A 19175-nucleotide genomic window follows, 5' to 3' on the forward strand; every position below is an offset into this window, starting at 1 on the left:
AGTGAGATTTATATGTGGATGTGTCTGAGAGAGAAATTTGGAGAGTCCATGCAGAAAACTATTTGTTGCTAGAGCTGTTACAGTTCGTTATAAACTACCCCAAGTTCCACCTGTATTCCAGCACAGCAATTGGAATACATAGGAGCCCTGCTCGATACAGTGCAACCTTGGCCCTTCCTGACCCTAGCAAGAGCGGATGCTTTGATTTGTAATCGCTTTGCAGGTCATAGCTTGACAGATGTTGAGATTACTAGAAAAACATTGAGTCTTGAGAAGGGCTTTGAAAGAGGGAAGGGAGGACACAGTCCAAAGGTGAGGGGAAAGGTTCCAGATAACTAAAGGCAGTGTCACGGTAGATAGACAAAGGGAGAGGGAATGCAACGTAGATTATCAAAGGAAGAACAGAGAAGGCGGGAAGAAGTATAAGGGGTCAGACATTTGTGCAAATAGGCTGGGACAGAGGGTGGATGTCATTTGTCAAATATATTTTTGTCATCACAATCAAAGATACAAATTCAACCAAATTGACACATTCCAGTTTGCATCAAAAGTATACATATATTTAAGTTGACAATTTTTTCAAGAAACACTCTCCCCCCTCATTAAATCCATATACTTCCATAAACCACATGGGTAGGTAATCCTATACCAACTAGATGGTCAAGGTATTAAGAAATGCAGAGCGAATTCTGGGTGGATAGGTCTGCAAATATGGATTCCAAATTGTAACAAAACTTATTCTAGCTTTCACACCACACTCCTCCACTGTTAGAAGCTCCATAGTAAGTAGTTCATGCATAAGATTTTTCCATTGCGTTAAAGTAGGAGGAGTTGGATAAATCTATTGTAACCGTATAGAGCGATTGACCATTAGGGATGCCTTCTGCAGAAAAAGTACAATTTTATGAGTACCCTCAACACCACCAGTGATATCATCCAAAATACACATTCGTGGTGTAGCTTCCCAAAGCTTCCTATAAACTATCTCAGAAATATCCAAATCCTGTTCCAGAAGGCATGAATGGGTGAGCAATCCCAAACAACATGGCGATAGGTAGCATTAGGATGCCACATTTCAGACAGGTGCCCGTTGTGGGCATACCCATCTTTTTTGCCTTGGAAGGATGGATATACATAAGTAACAAAAACGTATAATGCAGTTCTTGCAGTCGTATACTACTCACCAATTTGGGGCTCTCCTTCAAACTCAAAAGCAAAGAGAGGATGGCGCTGTGGAGGACTTGCAGCCTGTCTTCTTATCTCACAGCCTTCGTCAGGGTGACTCCAAGGTTCACACCGATCCACCCAGGGCCTCCGTTCCAGGTGCCCAGCTCTCCCACCAGCTGCCTTCCAGGCACTGTGGAAGATTTGCAGTCTGTCTGCATATTCTCACAGTCTTCTCCGGGGTGACTTCCAGGTCCACCCGATCCATTCAGGGCCTCCGCTCCAGGTGCCCAGGACTCCCACCAGTTGCCTTCCAGGCACTGTGGAGCACTTGCAGCTCGTCCGCGTATCCTCGCAGCCTTTTCTGGGGTGACTCTAGGTCCACCCTGATCCACCCAGTGCCTTCACTCCAGGTGCCCAGCGGTCCCACCTGCTACCTTCCAGGCACTGTGGAGGACTTGCAGCTCATACGCATATACCCTCACAGCCTTCTCCGGGGTGACTCCCAGATCCACCCAGGGCCTCTGCTCCAGTTGCCGCTTGCCTAATGGTACGCAAAACATTTTCTCTATACTATTTGTATTTTCTCTCTGCTATTTCTTATGGCTCCAGTACATTTTATTTTCTTGGTACTCTCCCTTCCCAATCTCTTTCTCCATCTGAAACCACTGTATACCATGGGAACACATTGCCCGCTTTCTTCTTTCATTATCTCACTATCCCTTTTGTCTTCTCCTTCTCAGCTTTCAACCTTCAACATTTCCTTGCTTTTATTCAACCATTTCCATTCTATCTCATCTTTGTTGCTGTTGTTATGCCTCCAGTCTAATTTCTGTTCCTCTCCTCCCCCTTCTTTCCTACCTTTCTCATGTGCTCTGTAGAATGCCCACTCTGTAACAAACTTTCCTACATCCACAACCTCTTTATCTCTCGTACTTTCCATTTGCTTGTCCCGAGACTTGGCTTTGCCCTGAAGCCTCTGCTTCAGCTATGGCCCTGTGTCATGGAGGTTACCTTTTCTCTGATATTCCTTGCCCGGTTGCCCGTGGAAGTGGTATCGGGCTACTACTCTCACCCTCTGGTAGATTTCAACCTCCTGTTCCACATCAGTCTCACTGCTTTTCTTCCTTTGAAGTCCACTCCATCCATCTATTCACTCCTCTACCTCTCCAAGTAGCAGTCATTTATCAACTCCCTGCTAAATTCCTTTCTTCCTTTTTTTGACTCCTGGCTTCCTTCTTTCTTGAACCTTCATCTCCTTCCCTTATTCTTGGAGATGTTAACATTCATGCTAATGGTCCCTCTGACTCTTATGCTTCTCAGTTTCTCACCTTAACATCCTCTTTCAGTCGTTAGCTGTGCTCCACTACCCCTACTCAACAGAATGTCCGCTGTCTTGATCTTATCTTCTCCAACTGCTCACGCTCCAGTTTCTGCGCCTCAGCTCTTCCCCTCTCTGACCATCATCTGATAGCTTTCACACTTAAACACCCTCCCCACCTCTCTGATCATCATCTGATAACTTCAACACTTAAACACCCTTCCCCCAAGTCCCCATCCAATCTCCACCAATACATTTAGGAATCTTCAGGCTATTGACTCTTCTACTCAGTCCTCCAGTGTTTCAAACCTCTTGTCAACCACTATGTTATCCAAGTCTGTCTCTTCCTATAATATACTATTCTCTCATCTGCTCTGGATACTCTCACTCCTCCCATTCTCCATTCTGTAAGGTGTACCAAATCCCAGCCTTGGCTGACCACTAGAATCTGCTATCTATGTTTCTGTGCCCGATTTGCCGAGCACCTTTGGCTGAAGTCTCATGCCCATGCTGACTTCATACATTTCATATTCTTGCTGACCTCTCTTTCGCTTGCCAAACAGGACTACTACATTCAGTTGACAAACTCTCTTGGCTCAAACCCTCAACATCTCTTTGCCGCACTGAACTCTCTCCTCAAAGTGCCTTCACCTCCAACTCCCCCTTCACTTTTTCCCCAGACTCTGGCTGAGTACTTTCATGATTAGGGTCACAAGATTGACCTTTAATTCTCAACCAAGTCACCTCCACCTCTCTCCTTCCCTCAGTCCATTCTCTCAACCTTCTTTCAACCCCTGCTTCCTTTTCTGAAATCACTGAAGAGGAAACTGCACATTTTCTTTCCTCCTCCAAACTAACTACCTTTTCCTCTGATCCTGTTCCCACCCATCTACTTAGCACTATCTCTCCTATTGCCACCCCTTCTATCTGTCATATCCTCAATCTTTCATTTTCCACTGCAACTGTTCCAGATACCTTCAAACATGCTGTAGTTACACCACTCCTCAAAAAACCTTCATTGGACCCTACCTTTCCTTCCAACTATCGCTCCATTTCCCTTCTCCCTTTCCTATCCAAGATACTTGAATGTGCTGTTCACTGCCATTGTCTTGACTTTCTTTCATCTCAAGATAGTCTTGATCCACTTCATTCTGGCTTTTGCTCTCTTCTTTCAACTGAAACAGCCCTTGCTAAAGTCTCTAATGACCTGTTCCTAGCCAGATCCAAAGGTCTCTATTCTGTCCTCATCCTTCTTGATCTATCTGCTGCTTTTGGCACTGTTGATCACCGCCTACGCCTTGATATGTTGTCCTCACTTGGATTTCAGGGCTCTCTTCTTTCCTGGTTTTCTTCTCATCTCTCCCATCGCACTTTTAGTGTATACTCTGGTGGATCCTCTTCCACTTCTATCCCACTATTGGTTGGTGTACCTCAGGGCTCTGTCCTGAGACCTCTTCTTTTCTCCATCTATACTTCTTCCCTTGGTGCTCTGACCTTATCCCATGGTTTTCAGTTTAACCTTTATGCTGATGACTCCCAGATCTACCTCTCCTCACCAGAAATTTCAGCAGGAATCCAGGCCTCAGCCTACCTGTCTGACACTGCTGCCTGGATGTCTCATTGCCATCTGAAACTAAAGTTAATCAAGTCTGAGCTTCTTATCTTTTCCTCGTACACACTCATCCTCCCTGTCTCATCATTTCCACCTTAATAAATCCCTTATCCCTTATTTGTCCTGTTTGTCTGTCCTGGTTAGATTGTAAGCTTTGTTGAGCATAGACTGTCTCTTCATGTTCAAGTGTACAGCGCTGCACATGTTGAGTAGTGTTCTAGAAATAATAAGTAGTAGTAGTAAAAACATGGTCATTGGTCCACACATTCACATCTCATTATTGCCTTGAGCAGAATACCTGAAGTGATAACCGATTTGGGCAGATAGTCCTGAAGAATTTGTTCAGTGTCTAGAATCTAACTCCACCCACCCTAAGCTGCACCTTCACAACTAGTGTGTAAGTAGTTTCAGGTTAATTGACTTTGAGGCATCGACATTTCGAGTCCCTATGCTCTTAGCATTGTTTTTGGTGAGCCTGGTAGGTAGGAATTCCCAGCTGTGAGAATAAAATGGTCTGATTGTCCTTGGAGAAAGCAATTTACTCATCTGTAGCAGGTGTTCTCTGAGGACAGCAAGACAAATTTTCTCACATATTCTACCACCTCCCCTTGGAGTAGCATTCTTTAGCTTTTTAAAAATGACTGAGGAACCCACACTCGCATGTTGGGCAGGAAGCAGTGGCGTACCTGGGGTAGTTGACACCCGGGGCTGGTCATTTTTTAACACCCCCCTCCAAAATCCAGTACTAGGCATACCGAAAATACAAAACACTCAGGACCTATAGAGCAATTCTACCATACCATAAGCAGTCATTTCTATGAGTCACACAAGGAAAAGGAAAGCATCTTAAACACTACAGTGAGCACTAGAACATCAATTCACCTATTGTAAAACGAAACCAGTCAGAATAATACAGATCGTCGATCCTGCACAGTCAATGCCAACTGAAAGCCATGTCTTTTTCACAAACACAGATACACCCTAATCCACTATAGAATAAGTAATCATAAACTTTCTATTTAGACAAAAATTAAATTGAACCCCCAAGATGCCAGACTCTGCATACAATGCAACACCACAGAAACAGAAAATGTCCCCTAGTACTATGCAAAATATAAAAACAGCAGATGTAAATTTGAAAAAACTAACAAATACCAATCACCACTTTACAAATTAACAAATAGTCCAATAAAATGATATTGTTTTATTTCTAATACATTTAGCTTTCAGAGGCCAAAACCTCCTTCCTCAGGTCAATACAGTATGGTACAGTATCCTATCCTGACCTGAGGAAGGGGGTTTTGGTCTCCAAAAGTAAAATGTATTAAAATTAGTCCAATAAAAAGATTACCTTATTTACATGTTCTATTTATAAACATTTATTAACACAGCTACAATATTATTTTTATCCTAAAGCAAAAAAATAAAAACATATATTTTATTTACAGTTTGTTGTCTCTGGTTTCTGCTTTCTTCTTTTCACTGTCTTCCTTCCATCCAGAATCTGTCTTTGCTCTCTCTCTGCCATCCAGTGTCTGCCCTCTCTGCTGTCCCCTCCATCCAATGTCTGCCCTCTCTCCCTGCCCTTTCCATCCACTGTCTGCCCTCTCTCTCCCTTCCATCCACCATCTGCCCTCTATCGTCCCCTTCCATCCACCGTCTGCCCTCTCTCTCTGCCCCTTCCATCCACCGTCTGCCCTCTCTCTCTGCCCCTTCCATCCACTGTCTGCCCTTTCTCTGTGCCCCTTCAGTCTACCATTTGTCCTCCCTCTCCCATCCATCCAGGGTCTGCCCTCTCTCTCTGCCCCCTCTTTTCGGCCCCCATTTTCAGCTCCACTATCCCATCAGTCCCCAGTTTTAGCCCCAGCCCTTTTCTCCCACCAGTCCCGAGCTTCAGTCCCAGCCACTTCTCCCTGTCCCCCCTTTTTAGCCCCCAGTCCCCACACCAGTCCCCAGTTTCAGCCCCAGCCCTTTTCTCCCACCAGTGCCGAGCTTCAGCCCCAGCCACTTCTCCCTGTCCCCTTTTCAGCCCCCAGTCCCCACAGTTTCAGCCCCTGCCCCTTTTCAGCCCTCAGTTCCATTACTGGTCCCCTTATCCCACCTACCCTCCTTTTCAACCCACAGTTCCAGTCCCCTTCATCCACATGCTTTGCATTAGGGCCCCCCCCTTTTCAGCCCCAGAACCATTCTCCCACCTGTCCCAGGCATAGCCCCATTCTCCCTCCTGCTCCCTTCTCAGACCCCAGTTCCAGCCCCCCTTCTCCCATCTGAGTCCTCCCTCCCCGACCCAGTCCCCTTCTCCCATCTGAGCCCCCCTCCTCCCATCTGAGCCCCCTCCCTGACCCAGTGTCCACCTGCCTACCAGCTCCGTCGCCAGACGACCCTCTTCTCCTGCCACCCGGCACCTGACCCAGCCTTTAAAAAAAAATCCGTGAAGCGGCGGTGCGGCGCCTCGCATCTGCTCTGCGTGTAAAGGAAGAAAAATCGCCTCGTCGGCCATCCTTCCCTCACTGTGTCCCACCCTCTGTTGTAACTTCCTATTTCCGCGAGGGCGGGACACAGTGAGGGAAAGCCGGCCGACGAGGCGATTTTTCTTCCTTTACACCCAGAGCAGATGCGAGGCGCCGCACCGCCGCTTCATAGTTTTTTTTAAAAGGCTGGGTCAGGTGCCGGGTGGCAGGAGAAGAGGGTCATCTGGCGACACGGAGCTGGTAGGCAGGTGGGGACTGAGGCGCCAGCGGAGCATCCCCCCACCCGCTGACACCCGGGGCGGACCGCCCTGCCCTTGGTACGCCACTGGCAGGAAGGCACCAGCGCTGTTATTCTTGCTAGTCAGCATCCACACTGGGCTCTGTTGGATGAGGTGAGAATACTTGGCCTGCTGCCCTTGGATAAAACCTGCTACAGGTGAGTAACTTTGCTTTTCTAACCTATTGAAGTTTCATATCGACCTTTACAAAATCTGTTCTTAAGCCCATAAATTTAGGCCTGCTAGAATGGAAGCTTTTCCAAAAAAGCAGCACTGGATGTAAGTTACTGAGCTTTTTAAACTTTGTTTTTTACTTTAAGTTTGAGAATTGTAGAGATTGTCCTTCTAAACTACATCAGCTGAAATGTACTGCTGTTGCATGTCATTGAAATCTCTTCATTTTTTATTGGAGGTGGCTTGATCCTAGCTGCTGACTACTCTCAGCTTGAGCTGAGAATCCTGGCTCACTTGTCTCGGGACCGCCGGCTCATTCAGGTCCTCAATAGTGGAACAGATGTCTTTAAGAGTATCGCTGCTGAGTGGAAGATGATAGAGCTTGAATCTGTTGGTGAAGAGATCAGGCAACAGGCTAAGCAGGTACTCTTGTGATACAACAGATGTGAAGATCATGTATTAACGATAATACTGCTGAATTGCTGTAATTCTCTACCTTTTGAGTTCTGATTTGTTAGTTCATGTTAAAAATGAAAGCCCATCAAAGTCCTTTTGCAAACTTTAGTTAAGCTCCTCTGACTCTAGCCTTTTGTATCATTTGTTACTACTTCTCAGAAAGGCTTAACAAAAATTGCAAAATTAACTTTTTGATAATGTGGGAAGAGAGCAAAGTGGATGCCTGGGTTCCATATATTTTTATGATGCTTTCCATGAAATTTTGTTTTGATCTTATATTTTGGGTCTGTGATGATGCTTGATTAACAGTTGCATTTAGGTTTTTCTTATTTCCCCTATTTTTTTTTCCAGAAATCTATACATATGTATTTCATTTCATTAAAAAGAATTATTCACTCTTGTATCTTTGTCCAAATCTCTAAAATTTCTTATCTGATGGACTTTGCTGCCATTTTAGTTTTCATTAACAAAGTTCAGTTCATTTGTATGTGTCATATCCAGGGATATTCAATTCAAGTGCAGTCTTCCCTGCTCTGCATGCAAAGAAAACCATCTTTGCATGTCTTTTGCCTCAAGAACCCTGGCAGACTGACAGTACCTTCACCATATATAATTTTAAAGATACTTGACTTACTCCCTTTATGTTTACTGATCATCGAATGGATGGGAAGCAATCTCAAGGTGAAGAGTATTCAAAGGAAATGGAAATGGTTTATCACTAAATTTTAAGTGGCTTCGATGTTAGCTTCAGAACTTAGTACAAGAACAGTGCTGGGCAGATTTCTACGGTCTGTGCACTGAGAAAGGCAAGGACAAATCAAACTCGGGTATACATATAAAGTATCACATACCATGTAAATGAGTTTATCTTGTTGGGCAGACTGGATGGACCGTACAGGTCTTTATCTGCCGTCATTTACTATGTTACTATCCAGCTTATAATCGAAAGTGATTGCCGGCTATCTTCCAACACAAATCGGGAGATGGCCGGCGATTTCTTAAAAGCGGCGAAATCGGTATAATCGAAAGCGGCATTTTAGACAGCATCGCCGCTTTCCCATCGCTTCGCCGGCGAAAGTTCAAGGGGGCGTGTCGGTAGATTAGCGAAGGTGGGACATGGGCGGGCATGGGCGTGGCTACCAGATGGCCAGCTTTCGCCGATAATGAAAAAAAAAAAGCGGCGTTAAGCAGTATTTCGCCGGGTTTACTTGGTCCTTTTATTTTCACAACCAAGCCTCAAAAAGGTGCCCCAACTGACCAGATGACCACTGAAGGGAATGGGGGATGGACCTCCCCATACTCCCCCAGTGGTCACCAAGCCCCTTCCATACTAAAAAAATAAAACTAAAAACCTTTTTTGCCAGCCTGTATGTCAGCCTCAAATGCCGTACCCACCTCCATGACAGCAGAATGTGTTCTATCCTCCGACAGCTTTTCCCTGGTTGCGATGTGGCTGTCGGGTGAGTGTGACACCTTTTCTGTTAGGTGCCCTGCAGAGTCACATTAGCAATGCATTGTGGTGGGTGTAGGGTACTGGGCTCTACTCCCATGGTGCTTTCCCCCCTGCTAACTGGGTCAGAGTGTGCCCTGTTTTGTTTCCTGTTGTAGTCCATGCAGTAGTGGCCATTTTTGTAAGCCAGTTTTAGTTCCCTTTCCTGTGTTACCCACATTAGAGAACGTAGTTCTTACCTTGAATGGTGCTGAAAGAGGGCATTGTACACCATTGTGCCTGCTCTGACCTACTGCTAATCTTAGTACCAGGGGACTCTGATCTGCAGTTAACTGTGAGTAAACGTGGTTATTTCAAGAAAGGACTTTTTCAGATGATAGTCTTCAGGTGTGAACTGGTGTGCCAAAGTTATACAGCAGCAATAAGTCCTAGAGGCTGTATGCAGGTCCCTGGAGCAATTTTAGTGGGTGCAGTACATTTGTGGGTAGTGGGTTTGGGGGGGCTCAGCTCCCAAAGTAAGGGAGCTATGCACATGGGAGCTTTTCTGAAGTCCAGCGCAGTGACCCCTAGGGTGGCTGGTTGGTGTCCTGGCATGTCAGGGGGGCCAGTGCACTAAAAATGCTGGCTCCTCCCATGGCCAAATGCCTTGAATTTGGCCGGGGTTTGAGATGGCCGACATAACTTTCTATTATCGCTGAAAAACAAACCCGGCCATCTCAAACCCGGCGAACTCAAAGGCATTTGGCCGGGCTAAACCGTATTATCGAAAAAAAGATGGCCGGCCATCTTTTTCGATAATACGGTTCCAGCCAGCTGTAGCGCCGCCGCCAACATAGATCACCGGCGATCTATTTGGCTGGCGACGTTCGATTATGCCCCTCCACGTTACTTTATTATAGTGAATCCTTAGTTATAAAACTATAGCAAAATATGTTTTGTGAATGGCTGATTGATTTATCACTGCAGTTTTATTTTATTTTTTTATTCAAAGGAGTATAATGTATCATTAGTAAAAGAGTAAGAAGGCTGCTTTTGGTGGTTTGCTGGCTGAGACTTGTGATGCCTTTAACTGTAATCTTCATTCAATTGTTGATTATGTAGTCAACATGATGATTTCTTCCCATGACAGATTTGCTATGGAATAATCTATGGAATGGGAGCCAAATCCCTTGGGGAGCAGATGGGCATTGAGGAGAATGATGCTGCTTGCTATATTGAATCCTTTAAATCCAGATACACAGGTAAAGGGGCCACAGAACTGCAGATGTATCCCAAGGTCACTTTCAGCCTTGATTTTAATGCATTCATATTATATGTTTTCAAATGAATATAAATGATGTACGTTTCATACTGTTAGATTCTTTGAAACCTTTTTTTATGTGCTAAGTAAATTTCCTGAGCTATATCTTTTCAAGTTAGTCCAAAATCATTGAGCTCTTTGAGCAGTGGGGTAGGAGCTCTTCATGTCTCTTTGCTCAGTACTTTTTCTCTCTCCACATTAATCCAGTCTCCTGTTTTCTCATCATATTTGTGTCTTACATTTTAAGACCTTGTCAAAAATATAGCCCCATAATGATTCTAAGTTGTCTGTTCTTAGCCTTTTTCTCCTTTTTATTTAGTTACCTTTCTAAAGGAAAGGTAGTCTAAGTGTGATACAAATCAAATACAGTAGGTAGATCATTGCCCCAGAGGGCATACAATCTAATTTGTACTCGAGTTGGCTTCCTTGTTTCACAGTTGGCTGTTGTACTCACTAGCCAGTGTTTCAAGGAAGACAGGGAAATACTTGTAAGAGCACAACTACATGTGGAAGACTGTCTTAGGGCAGTGCTTCCTAAGTCGGTCCTGGAGTACCCTCTTGCCAGTCAGGTTTTCAGGATATCCACAGTGAATATACATGAAGAGATATGTATACAATGGAGGCAGTATATGCAAATCAATCTGTGTTTCCCTGTCTTCCTTGAAACCAGTTGTGTTTGTCCTTCCTTCTTCTCTTCTTATTTTTTTCCAGGTACATTGTGATGGTTTTATATTTGTTGCAGCAAGGTAGAATGCTAAGCCTGTGGTCCAACTTAGGGTCTCAAAATTTGAATCTACAGCCTTTGTGCTTCACATCAGGCTACTCAGCAAAATTTAATTGGTTGGAGAGCTCTGTCTGCTTCATGATGGTAGCTCATTATTCCTTTTCTTATCATGCTTTAGCATATGACACCTCTTCAGTTACCTCGGTACTGCTCTGGTCCACATCTTTAAGGCTGGGTTTGTAAACCAGTTACACAGATGTCCCTTTTTTCCCCCTTCTAATTTCTTCATTTGTCTTTTAGGTGTTCAGAAGTTTTTGAAGGATACAGTAAAGAATTGTAGTAGGAATGGTTTCGTTCAGACTATCCTGGGAAGACGGAGGTACCTACCTGCGATTAAGGACTCCAAACCCTATCTTAGAGCACACGTACGTAGCATAGAAGATCTCTTTACAAAGGGAAGAAGTATGGGAATGTGGAAGGGCTCGTAGTCAAATGAATAAGCTCAATATATTCAGCTTACCCTATAATGGCATCTAGTGTGAAAGAAAGAAAAATATTATTATTGAAGTAGCTATCCATCACATGACACTGAGGATTGGTAGAAAGTGAACTCTTGTGACAATGAGCATTAAACATACTGTTTTATGCAGAGATGCAGGGCCGGTCTTAGACCGAGGCGGCCGCATAGGGCCTCGCGCTTAGGGGGGCCTGGCGCGGCGCGCCTAGACTCCGCCTCCTCCATCCTGGTCCGGCCTCCGGGTGCTGCCTTCGACAGTTCTGCGGTGCTCCGAGTCCCGCTGCCGCCAGACCCGCCAGATGAGACTGCTGGTGCCTGACTTCTGCGCTCCCAGCGCCACTACGCACTCTGTCACCCCGTGACACCTCCTGACCGCTGATGCGGTGCGTGATCCCGCCCACCCCCGCGATGTGCAGCCCGCCGCGACACAGTCAACTTCCTTCCTCAAGGGCGGGCTGCGTTGTAGTGGAGGGCACACCTACAGCCTGGTTCTGCTGCACTGGTCTGGTGATGGACTAAAGAGAAAATAGCAGCACCAGCAGCAGCTGGTAAGTCCTAATTTCTCAGTGATTTTGAGAGAGAGATAGGGGAAACAGAGGGAAGGAAACAAGAGAGACCTGCTGGAGCAAAGGGGAGGTGGAAGATGTGGAGAAATGCTGGTCTGGGTGGATTGGTGGAGAGAAGAGACATACTGGATCAGGAGGAGACATGCTGGACTATGAGTGAGGGAGGGAGAGAGGCTGGACCAAGGGTGGGGGTACAGAGGGTAGAGAAGAGAGAAAAGCTGGACATGGAAAGGAACAGGAACATAAACAGGAAATGCAGACCATGGAAGGGAGCATAGGGCAAGCGGAAAGATGCTGACTATAGAGGGAGGGTAAAGACAGGGACACTGAGACACTGGTGGACAGGGTGAATAAGAAGAGAGAGACAGGGGAGAGACCGAAGGATAAAGAGAGAGAGAAAACGCTGAATGGAAGGAGGAGGGAGTGGGAGATGTTGGATGGAGGGAAGAAAGAAAGAAAGAAAGAAAGAGAGAAACACTGGATGAAAGATCGTGTGACAGAGGGGAGAGAGGGGACATGCTGATTGAAAGAGGGAGACAAAGAGGACATGCTGGATGGAAGAGGGAGAGAGGAGGCATGCTGGATGGAAGATGGGAGAGGTGGGAAAAGCTGTATGTAAGTAGAGATATAGAAGGGGAGAAGCTGAATGGAGGAGAGAGAGGGGACATGCTGGATGGAAGGGGAGGAGTGGGGACATGCTAGATGGAAGGGGGAGAGGAGACAGAAAGGGAGACACGGAAGGGGGAGAGAGGAGACACATTGGTTGGAATGGGAGATTGGGGGGCACTGGATGAATGGGGAGAGGGGGATACGCTAGATGGAAGGGGGAAAGAAGAAATGCCTTATTTCCATTTTTTTGCTTTATTTTTATTTATTAATTTGTAATGTGATTGGAATATGTCATTTTAAAATTTACATCTGCTATCTTTACATTTTGGTATATATTTTAGTGTTGCATTCATTGGAGAGTCTAGTTTCTTGGGGTTTGGTTTAATTTCAGAAGTTCTTAAAATCATAGTGTATTTTTAAGAATATGGGTTCAAGAAAATTTAAATATTTTACATATGACTGTACATCTGAGGTATGCCTAGTTATATTGCTGTAAATTAATCCATAAGCATTTTTGTCTACATAGTTCTATTTTTAGTTCATGGTTACTTATTCTATACCTGGTAAGGGTCTATCCGTGTTCTGTATGTGTGAAAGACCAGGTATTCTGTTAACACTGAATGTCTATGTAGGGCTGATCTAATCCGGCTTGTTTAGTTTTCCAATATTGATATTGCATTGTTTATGCTGCTGCCCTTGCTGTGTGATTCCTGGAAGTTAGTGCTATTATGGTATTGTAGAATTGTTCTTTAGGTCCTAAGGACATTTTTTGTGTTTTATATCACTTTATTATATATTATATTCTCCGAGGACAAGCAGGCTGCTTGTTCTCACTGATGGGTGACGTCCACGGCAGCCCCTCCAATCGGAAACTTCACTAGCAAAGTCCTTTGCTAGCCCTCGCGCGCCCGCGCGCACCGCGCATGCGCGGCCGTCTTCCCGCCCGAAACCGGCTCGAGCCGGCCAGTCTTCTTTTGTCCGCACTCGGTACGGTCGTGTTTTCGCCGTGTCGAGCCCCGGAAAGTCGACCTCGCGCGTCCAATTTGTTTTGAACGTGTTTTTTTCCTTCGGGAAAGCTTTGTCCTAGTCGGGAAGTGCTCCGGAAACCCCCCGCCGGGTTTCGTGTAAATCCTCCCGTACTTCCAGCTTTTTTGCCCCGGTAAGTTTTCTTTCGTCGTCGGGGTAGGCCTCTTTTCGGCCTCGGTCGAGATTTTTTCTCCCTCTAAATTTGGTGCTTCAAATTTCGCCATTTCGGCTTTTGATTTCGCCGGCGTGATTTTTCCGCCCATGACATCGAAGCCTTCCAGCGGCTTCAAGAAGTGCACCCAGTGCGCCCGGGTTATCTCGCTCACTGATCGACACTCGTCGTGTCTTCAGTGTCTGGGGGCCGAGCACCGCCCTCAGAACTGCAGTCTGTGTTCCCTGCTTCAAAGGCGGACTCAGGTAGCGAGACTAGCCCAGTGGAACGTGTTGTTCTCGGGCTCTTCGTCGGCATCGGCACCGGGATCTTCGAGTGCATCGACGTCGTGAGCGTCCAGACCATCTTCCTCGGCCGCCCCTGCATCGAGGCATCGGGCCTCTGCATCGGCGCCGAGACATCGGATAGCTGCATCGACGTCGGTGGTACCAGGACCTCGTCTGCTGATGTCGTCGGACGGTGGTGCATCGGGTGGAGTGCAGGTGAGGGCTGTCCATTCCCCTGCTGGTGGCGGTGAGCCCTCGGGTGGGTCTCCTCCTACCCTGAGGGCTCCTGCGGTACAGCCCCCCCGAGATCGACCTTCTTCAGTCTCGGCCCCGAGGAAGCGACGGATGGATTCGACGTCCTCCTCGTCGGTGCCGGGGAGCTCTGGTGACATGCTTCGGAAGAAATCGAAGAAGCATCGACACCGGTCTCCTCCCCGTGTCGGCACCGAGAGCTCTGGGTCGCCGAGGGATTCGGCACCCAGCAGGCATCGGCACCGAGAGGACCGCTCACCCTCTGTTCAGGAGGTGTCGATGCGCTCCGCTCTGGACAGCCCGGAACAGCCTCCACGCCCGGAACAGGTACTGACGTCGACGCCTGCATCGACCTCTCAGCCTTTCTCTGCAGCCGCTCTAAACGAGAGCCTCCGGGCCGTTCTCCCAGAGATTCTGGGAGAGCTGTTGCGCCCTACCCCTCCGGTACCGGCGGTGCTTGCGCCACCGGTACCGTCGAGCGTGGCGCCGGCTGGCCCATCGCCCAGGTTGAGGTCCCCGACGTCGGTACCGCGTGCGGTACCGACCGCGGCCACCTCCCAGGAAGGCTCCCCGACTACGTCGGCGGAGGGAGCTTCGCCGATGCGGGCGAGGGAGTCTACCTCTCGACGCCCCCATCGTGGACGGGGTTCCACGGAGTCGAGCAGGGCGAGGTTGCAGACACAGGTCCGTGAACTTGTGTCTGACACCGAGGGTGAGGCCTCGTGGGAGGAAGAGGAAGATCCCAGATATTTCTCTGACGAGGAGTCTGAGGGTCTTCCGTCTGATCCCACTCCCTCTCCTGAGAGACAGCTTTCTCCTCCCGAGAGTCTGTCTTTTGCCTCCTTTGTCCGGGAGATGTCTACGGCCATCCCCTTCCCGGTGGTTGTGGAGGACGAGCCCAGGGCTGAAATGTTTGAGCTCCTGGACTATCCTTCTCCACCTAAGGAAGCGTCCACTGTTCCCTTGCACCATGTCCTGAAGAAGACATTGCTTGCGAACTGGACCAAGCCATTAACTAATCCCCACATTCCCAAGAAGATCGAGTCCCAGTACCGGATCCATGGGGACCCAGAGCTGATGCGCACTCAGTTGCCTCATGACTCTGGAGTTGTGGATTTGGCCCTAAAGAAGGCTAAGAGTTCTAGGGAACATGCTTCGGCGCCCCCGGGCAAGGACGCTAGAACCTTAGACTCCTTTGGGAGGAAGGCCTACCATTCCTCTATGCTCGTGTCCAAGATCCAGTCTTACCAGCTCTACACGAGCATACACATGCAGAATAATGTGCGGCAGTTGGCGGGCTTGGTTGATGCTCTTCCCCCTGAGCAAGCCAAGCCTTTTCAGGAGGTGGTCAGGCAGCTGAAGGCGTGCAGAAAATTCCTGGCCAGAGGAGTTTATGACACTTTTGATGTTGCGTCCAGGGCCGCTGCTCAAGGTGTGGTGATGCGCAGGCTCTCATGGCTGCGTGCCGCCGACCTGGAGAATAGAATCCAGCAGCGGATTGCGGACTCGCCTTGCCGTGCGGATAACATTTTTGGCGAAAAGGTCGAGCAGGTGGTAGAGTCTCTCCACCAGCGGGACACCGCATTCGACAAGTTCGCCCGCCGGCAGCCTTCAGCTTCTACCTCTACAGGTAGACGATTTTTCGGGGGAAGGAAGACTGTTCCCTATACTTCTGGCAAGCGTAGGTACAATCCTCCTTCCCGACAGCCTGCGGCCCAGGCTAAGCCCCAGCGCGCTCGCTCTCGTCAGCAGCGTGCGACTCAGCAAGGCCCCGCGGCTCCCCAGCAAAAGCAAGGGGCGAGCTTTTGACTGGCTCCAGCAGAGCATAGCCGACATCCAAGTGTCAGTGCCGGGCGACCTGCCTGTCGGAGGGAGGTTGAAAGCTTTTCACCAAAGGTGGCCTCTCATAACCTCCGATCAGTGGGTTCTCCAAATAGTCCGGCAAGGATACACTCTCAATTTGGCTTCAAAACCTCCAAATTGTCCACCGGGAGCTCAGTCCTACAGCTTCCAGCACAAGCAGGTACTTGCAGAGGAACTCTCCGCCCTTCTCAGCGCCAATGCGGTCGAGCCCGTGCCATCCGGGCAAGAAGGGCTGGGGTTCTATTCCAGGTACTTCCTTGTGGAAAAGAAAACAGGGGGGATGCGTCCCATCCTAGACCTAAGGGCCCTGAACAAATATCTCGTAAAAGAAAAGTTCAGGATGCTTTCCCTGGGCACCCTTCTCCCCATGATTCAGCAAAACGATTGGCTATGCTCTCTGGACTTGAAGGATGCCTACACACACATCCCGATACTGCCAGCTCACAGACAGTATCTGCGATTTCAGCTGGGCACACGCCACTTCCAGTACTGTGTGCTACCCTTTGGGCTCGCCTCTGCGCCCAGGGTGTTCACAAAGTGCCTAGCTGTGGTAGCAGCGGCGCTTCGCAGGCTGGGGGTGCACGTGTTCCCATATCTCGACGATTGGCTGGTGAAGAACACATCCGAGGCAGGAGCCCTGCAGTCCATGCAGATGACTATTCGCCTCCTGGAGCTACTGGGGTTTGTGATAAATTACCCAAAGTCCCATCTTCTCCCAGTGCAGAAACTCGAATTCATCGGAGCCCTGCTGGATTCTCGGACGGCTCGCGCCTATCTCCCAGAGGCGAGGGCCAACAACTTGTTGTCCCTCGTCTCGCGGGTGCGAGCGTCCCAGCAGATCACAGCTCGGCAGATGTTGAGATTGCTGGGCCACATGGCCTCCACAGTTCATGTGACTCCCATGGCCCGCCTTCACATGAGATCTGCTCAATGGACCCTAGCCTCCCAGTGGTATCAGGCCGCCGGGGGCCTAGAGGACGTGATCCACCTGTCCACGAGTTTTCTCGAATCCCTGTATTGGTGGACGATTTGCTCCAATTTGACTCTGGGACGTCCCTTCCAAATTCCTCAGCCTCAAAAAGTGCTGACCACGGATGCGTCTCTCCTGGGATGGGGAGCTCATGTCGATGGGCTTCACACCCAAGGAAGGTGGTCCCTCCAAGAAAGCGATCTACAGATCAATCTTCTGGAGTTGCGAGCGATCTGGAACGCTCTGAAGGCTTTCAGAGATCGGCTGTCCCACCAAATTATCCAAATTCAGACAGACAATCAGGTTGCCATGTACTATGTCAACAAGCAGGGGGGCACCGGATCTCGCCCCCTGTGTCAGGAAGCCGTCAGCATGTGGCCTCTGGGCTCGCCGTCAAGGCATGGTGCTCCAAGCCACATATCTGGCAGGCGTAAACAACAGTCTGGCCGACAGGTTGAGCAGGATTATGCAACCTCACGAGTGGTCGCTCAATTCCCGTGTGGTGCGACAGATCTTCCAGGCGTGGGGCACCCCCCTGGTGGATCTCTTCGCATCTCAAGTGAACCACAAGGTCCCTCAGTTCTGTTCCAGGCTTCAGGCCCACGGCAGACTGGCGTCGGATGCCTTCCTCCTGGATTGGGGGGAAGGTCTGCTGTATGCTTATCCTCCCATTCCTCTGGTGGGGAAGACTTTGTTGAAACTCAAGCAAGACCGAGGCACCATGATTCTGATTGCTCCCTTTTGGCCGCGTCAGATCTGGTTCCCTCTTCTTCTGGAGTTATCCTCCGAAGAACCGTGGAGATTGGAGTGTTTTCCGACCCTCATCACGCAGGACGAAGGGGCTCTTCTGCATCCCAACCTCCAGTCCCTGGCTCTCACGGCCTGGATGTTGAGGGCGTAGACTTTGCCTCTTTGGGTCTGCCAGAGGGTGTCTCCCGCATCTTGCTTGCTACCAGGAAAGACTCCACTAAGAGAAGCTACTTCTTTCATTGGAGGAGGTTTGCCGTCTGGTGTGACAGCAAGGCCCTAGATCCTCGCTCTTGTCCTACACAGACCCTGCTTGAATACCTTCTCCACTTGTCTGAGTCTGGTCTGAAGACCAACTCCGTAAGGGTTCACCTTAGTGCAATCAGTGCATACCATTACCAAGTGGAAGGTAAGCCGATCTCAGGACAGCCTTTAGTTGTTCGCTTCATGAGAGGTTTGCTTTTGTCAAAGCCCCCTGTCAAGCCTCCTACAGTGTCATGGGATCTCAATGTCGTTCTCACCCAGCTGATGAAACCTCCTTTCGAGCCACTGAATTCCTGCCATCCGAAGTACTTGACCTGGAAGGTCATTTTCTTGGTGGCAGTTACTTCGGCTCGTAGAGTCAGTGAGCTTCAGGCCCTGGTAGCCCAGGCCCCTTACACCAAATTTCATCACAACAGAGTAGTCCTCCGCACTCACCCTAAGTTTCTGCCAAAGGTTGTGTCGGAGTTCCATCTGAACCAGTCAATTGTCTTGCCAACATTCTTTCCCCGTCCTCATTCCTGCCCTGCTGAACGTCAGCTGCACACATTGGACTGCAAGAGAGCATTGGCCTTCTATCTGGAGCGGACACAGCCCCACAGACAGTCCGCCCAATTGTTTGTTTCTTTTGATCCCAACAAGAGGGGAGTGGCTGTAGGGAAACGCACCATATCCAATTGGCTAGCAGATTGCATTTCCTTCACTTACGCCCAGGCTGGGCTGGCTCTTGAGGGTCATGTCACGGCTCATAATGTTAGAGCCATGGCTGCGTCGGTAGCCCACTTGAAGTCAGCCACCATGGAGGAAATTTGCAAAGCTGCGACGTGGTCATCTGTCCACACATTCACATCTCATTACTGCCTGCAGCAGGATACCCGACGTGACAGTCGGTTCGGGCAGTCAGTTCTTCAGAACCTGTTTGGGCTTTAGGATCCAACTCCACCCCCCGAGGGCCCTGTTTGTTCTGTTCCAGGCT

The 19175-nt window shown here is 48.6% G+C and overlaps 1 protein-coding gene across 1 annotated transcript in view; it reads left to right on the plus strand.

Moving 5' to 3' along the window:
• POLQ (DNA polymerase theta) overlaps positions 1-19175 on the plus strand; it is a 274424-nt gene that overhangs the window by 236318 nt on the left and 18931 nt on the right. The window contains 3 exon segments of the mRNA XM_030205030.1: positions 7259-7443; positions 10056-10167; positions 11251-11375. Of these exon segments, the coding sequence (XP_030060890.1) occupies positions 7259-7443; positions 10056-10167; positions 11251-11375 (422 nt within the window).

This window comes from Microcaecilia unicolor, chromosome 5 (genome assembly GCF_901765095.1).
Source record: "Microcaecilia unicolor chromosome 5, aMicUni1.1, whole genome shotgun sequence".
NCBI classification, from domain to species: Eukaryota; Metazoa; Chordata; class Amphibia; order Gymnophiona; family Siphonopidae; genus Microcaecilia; species Microcaecilia unicolor.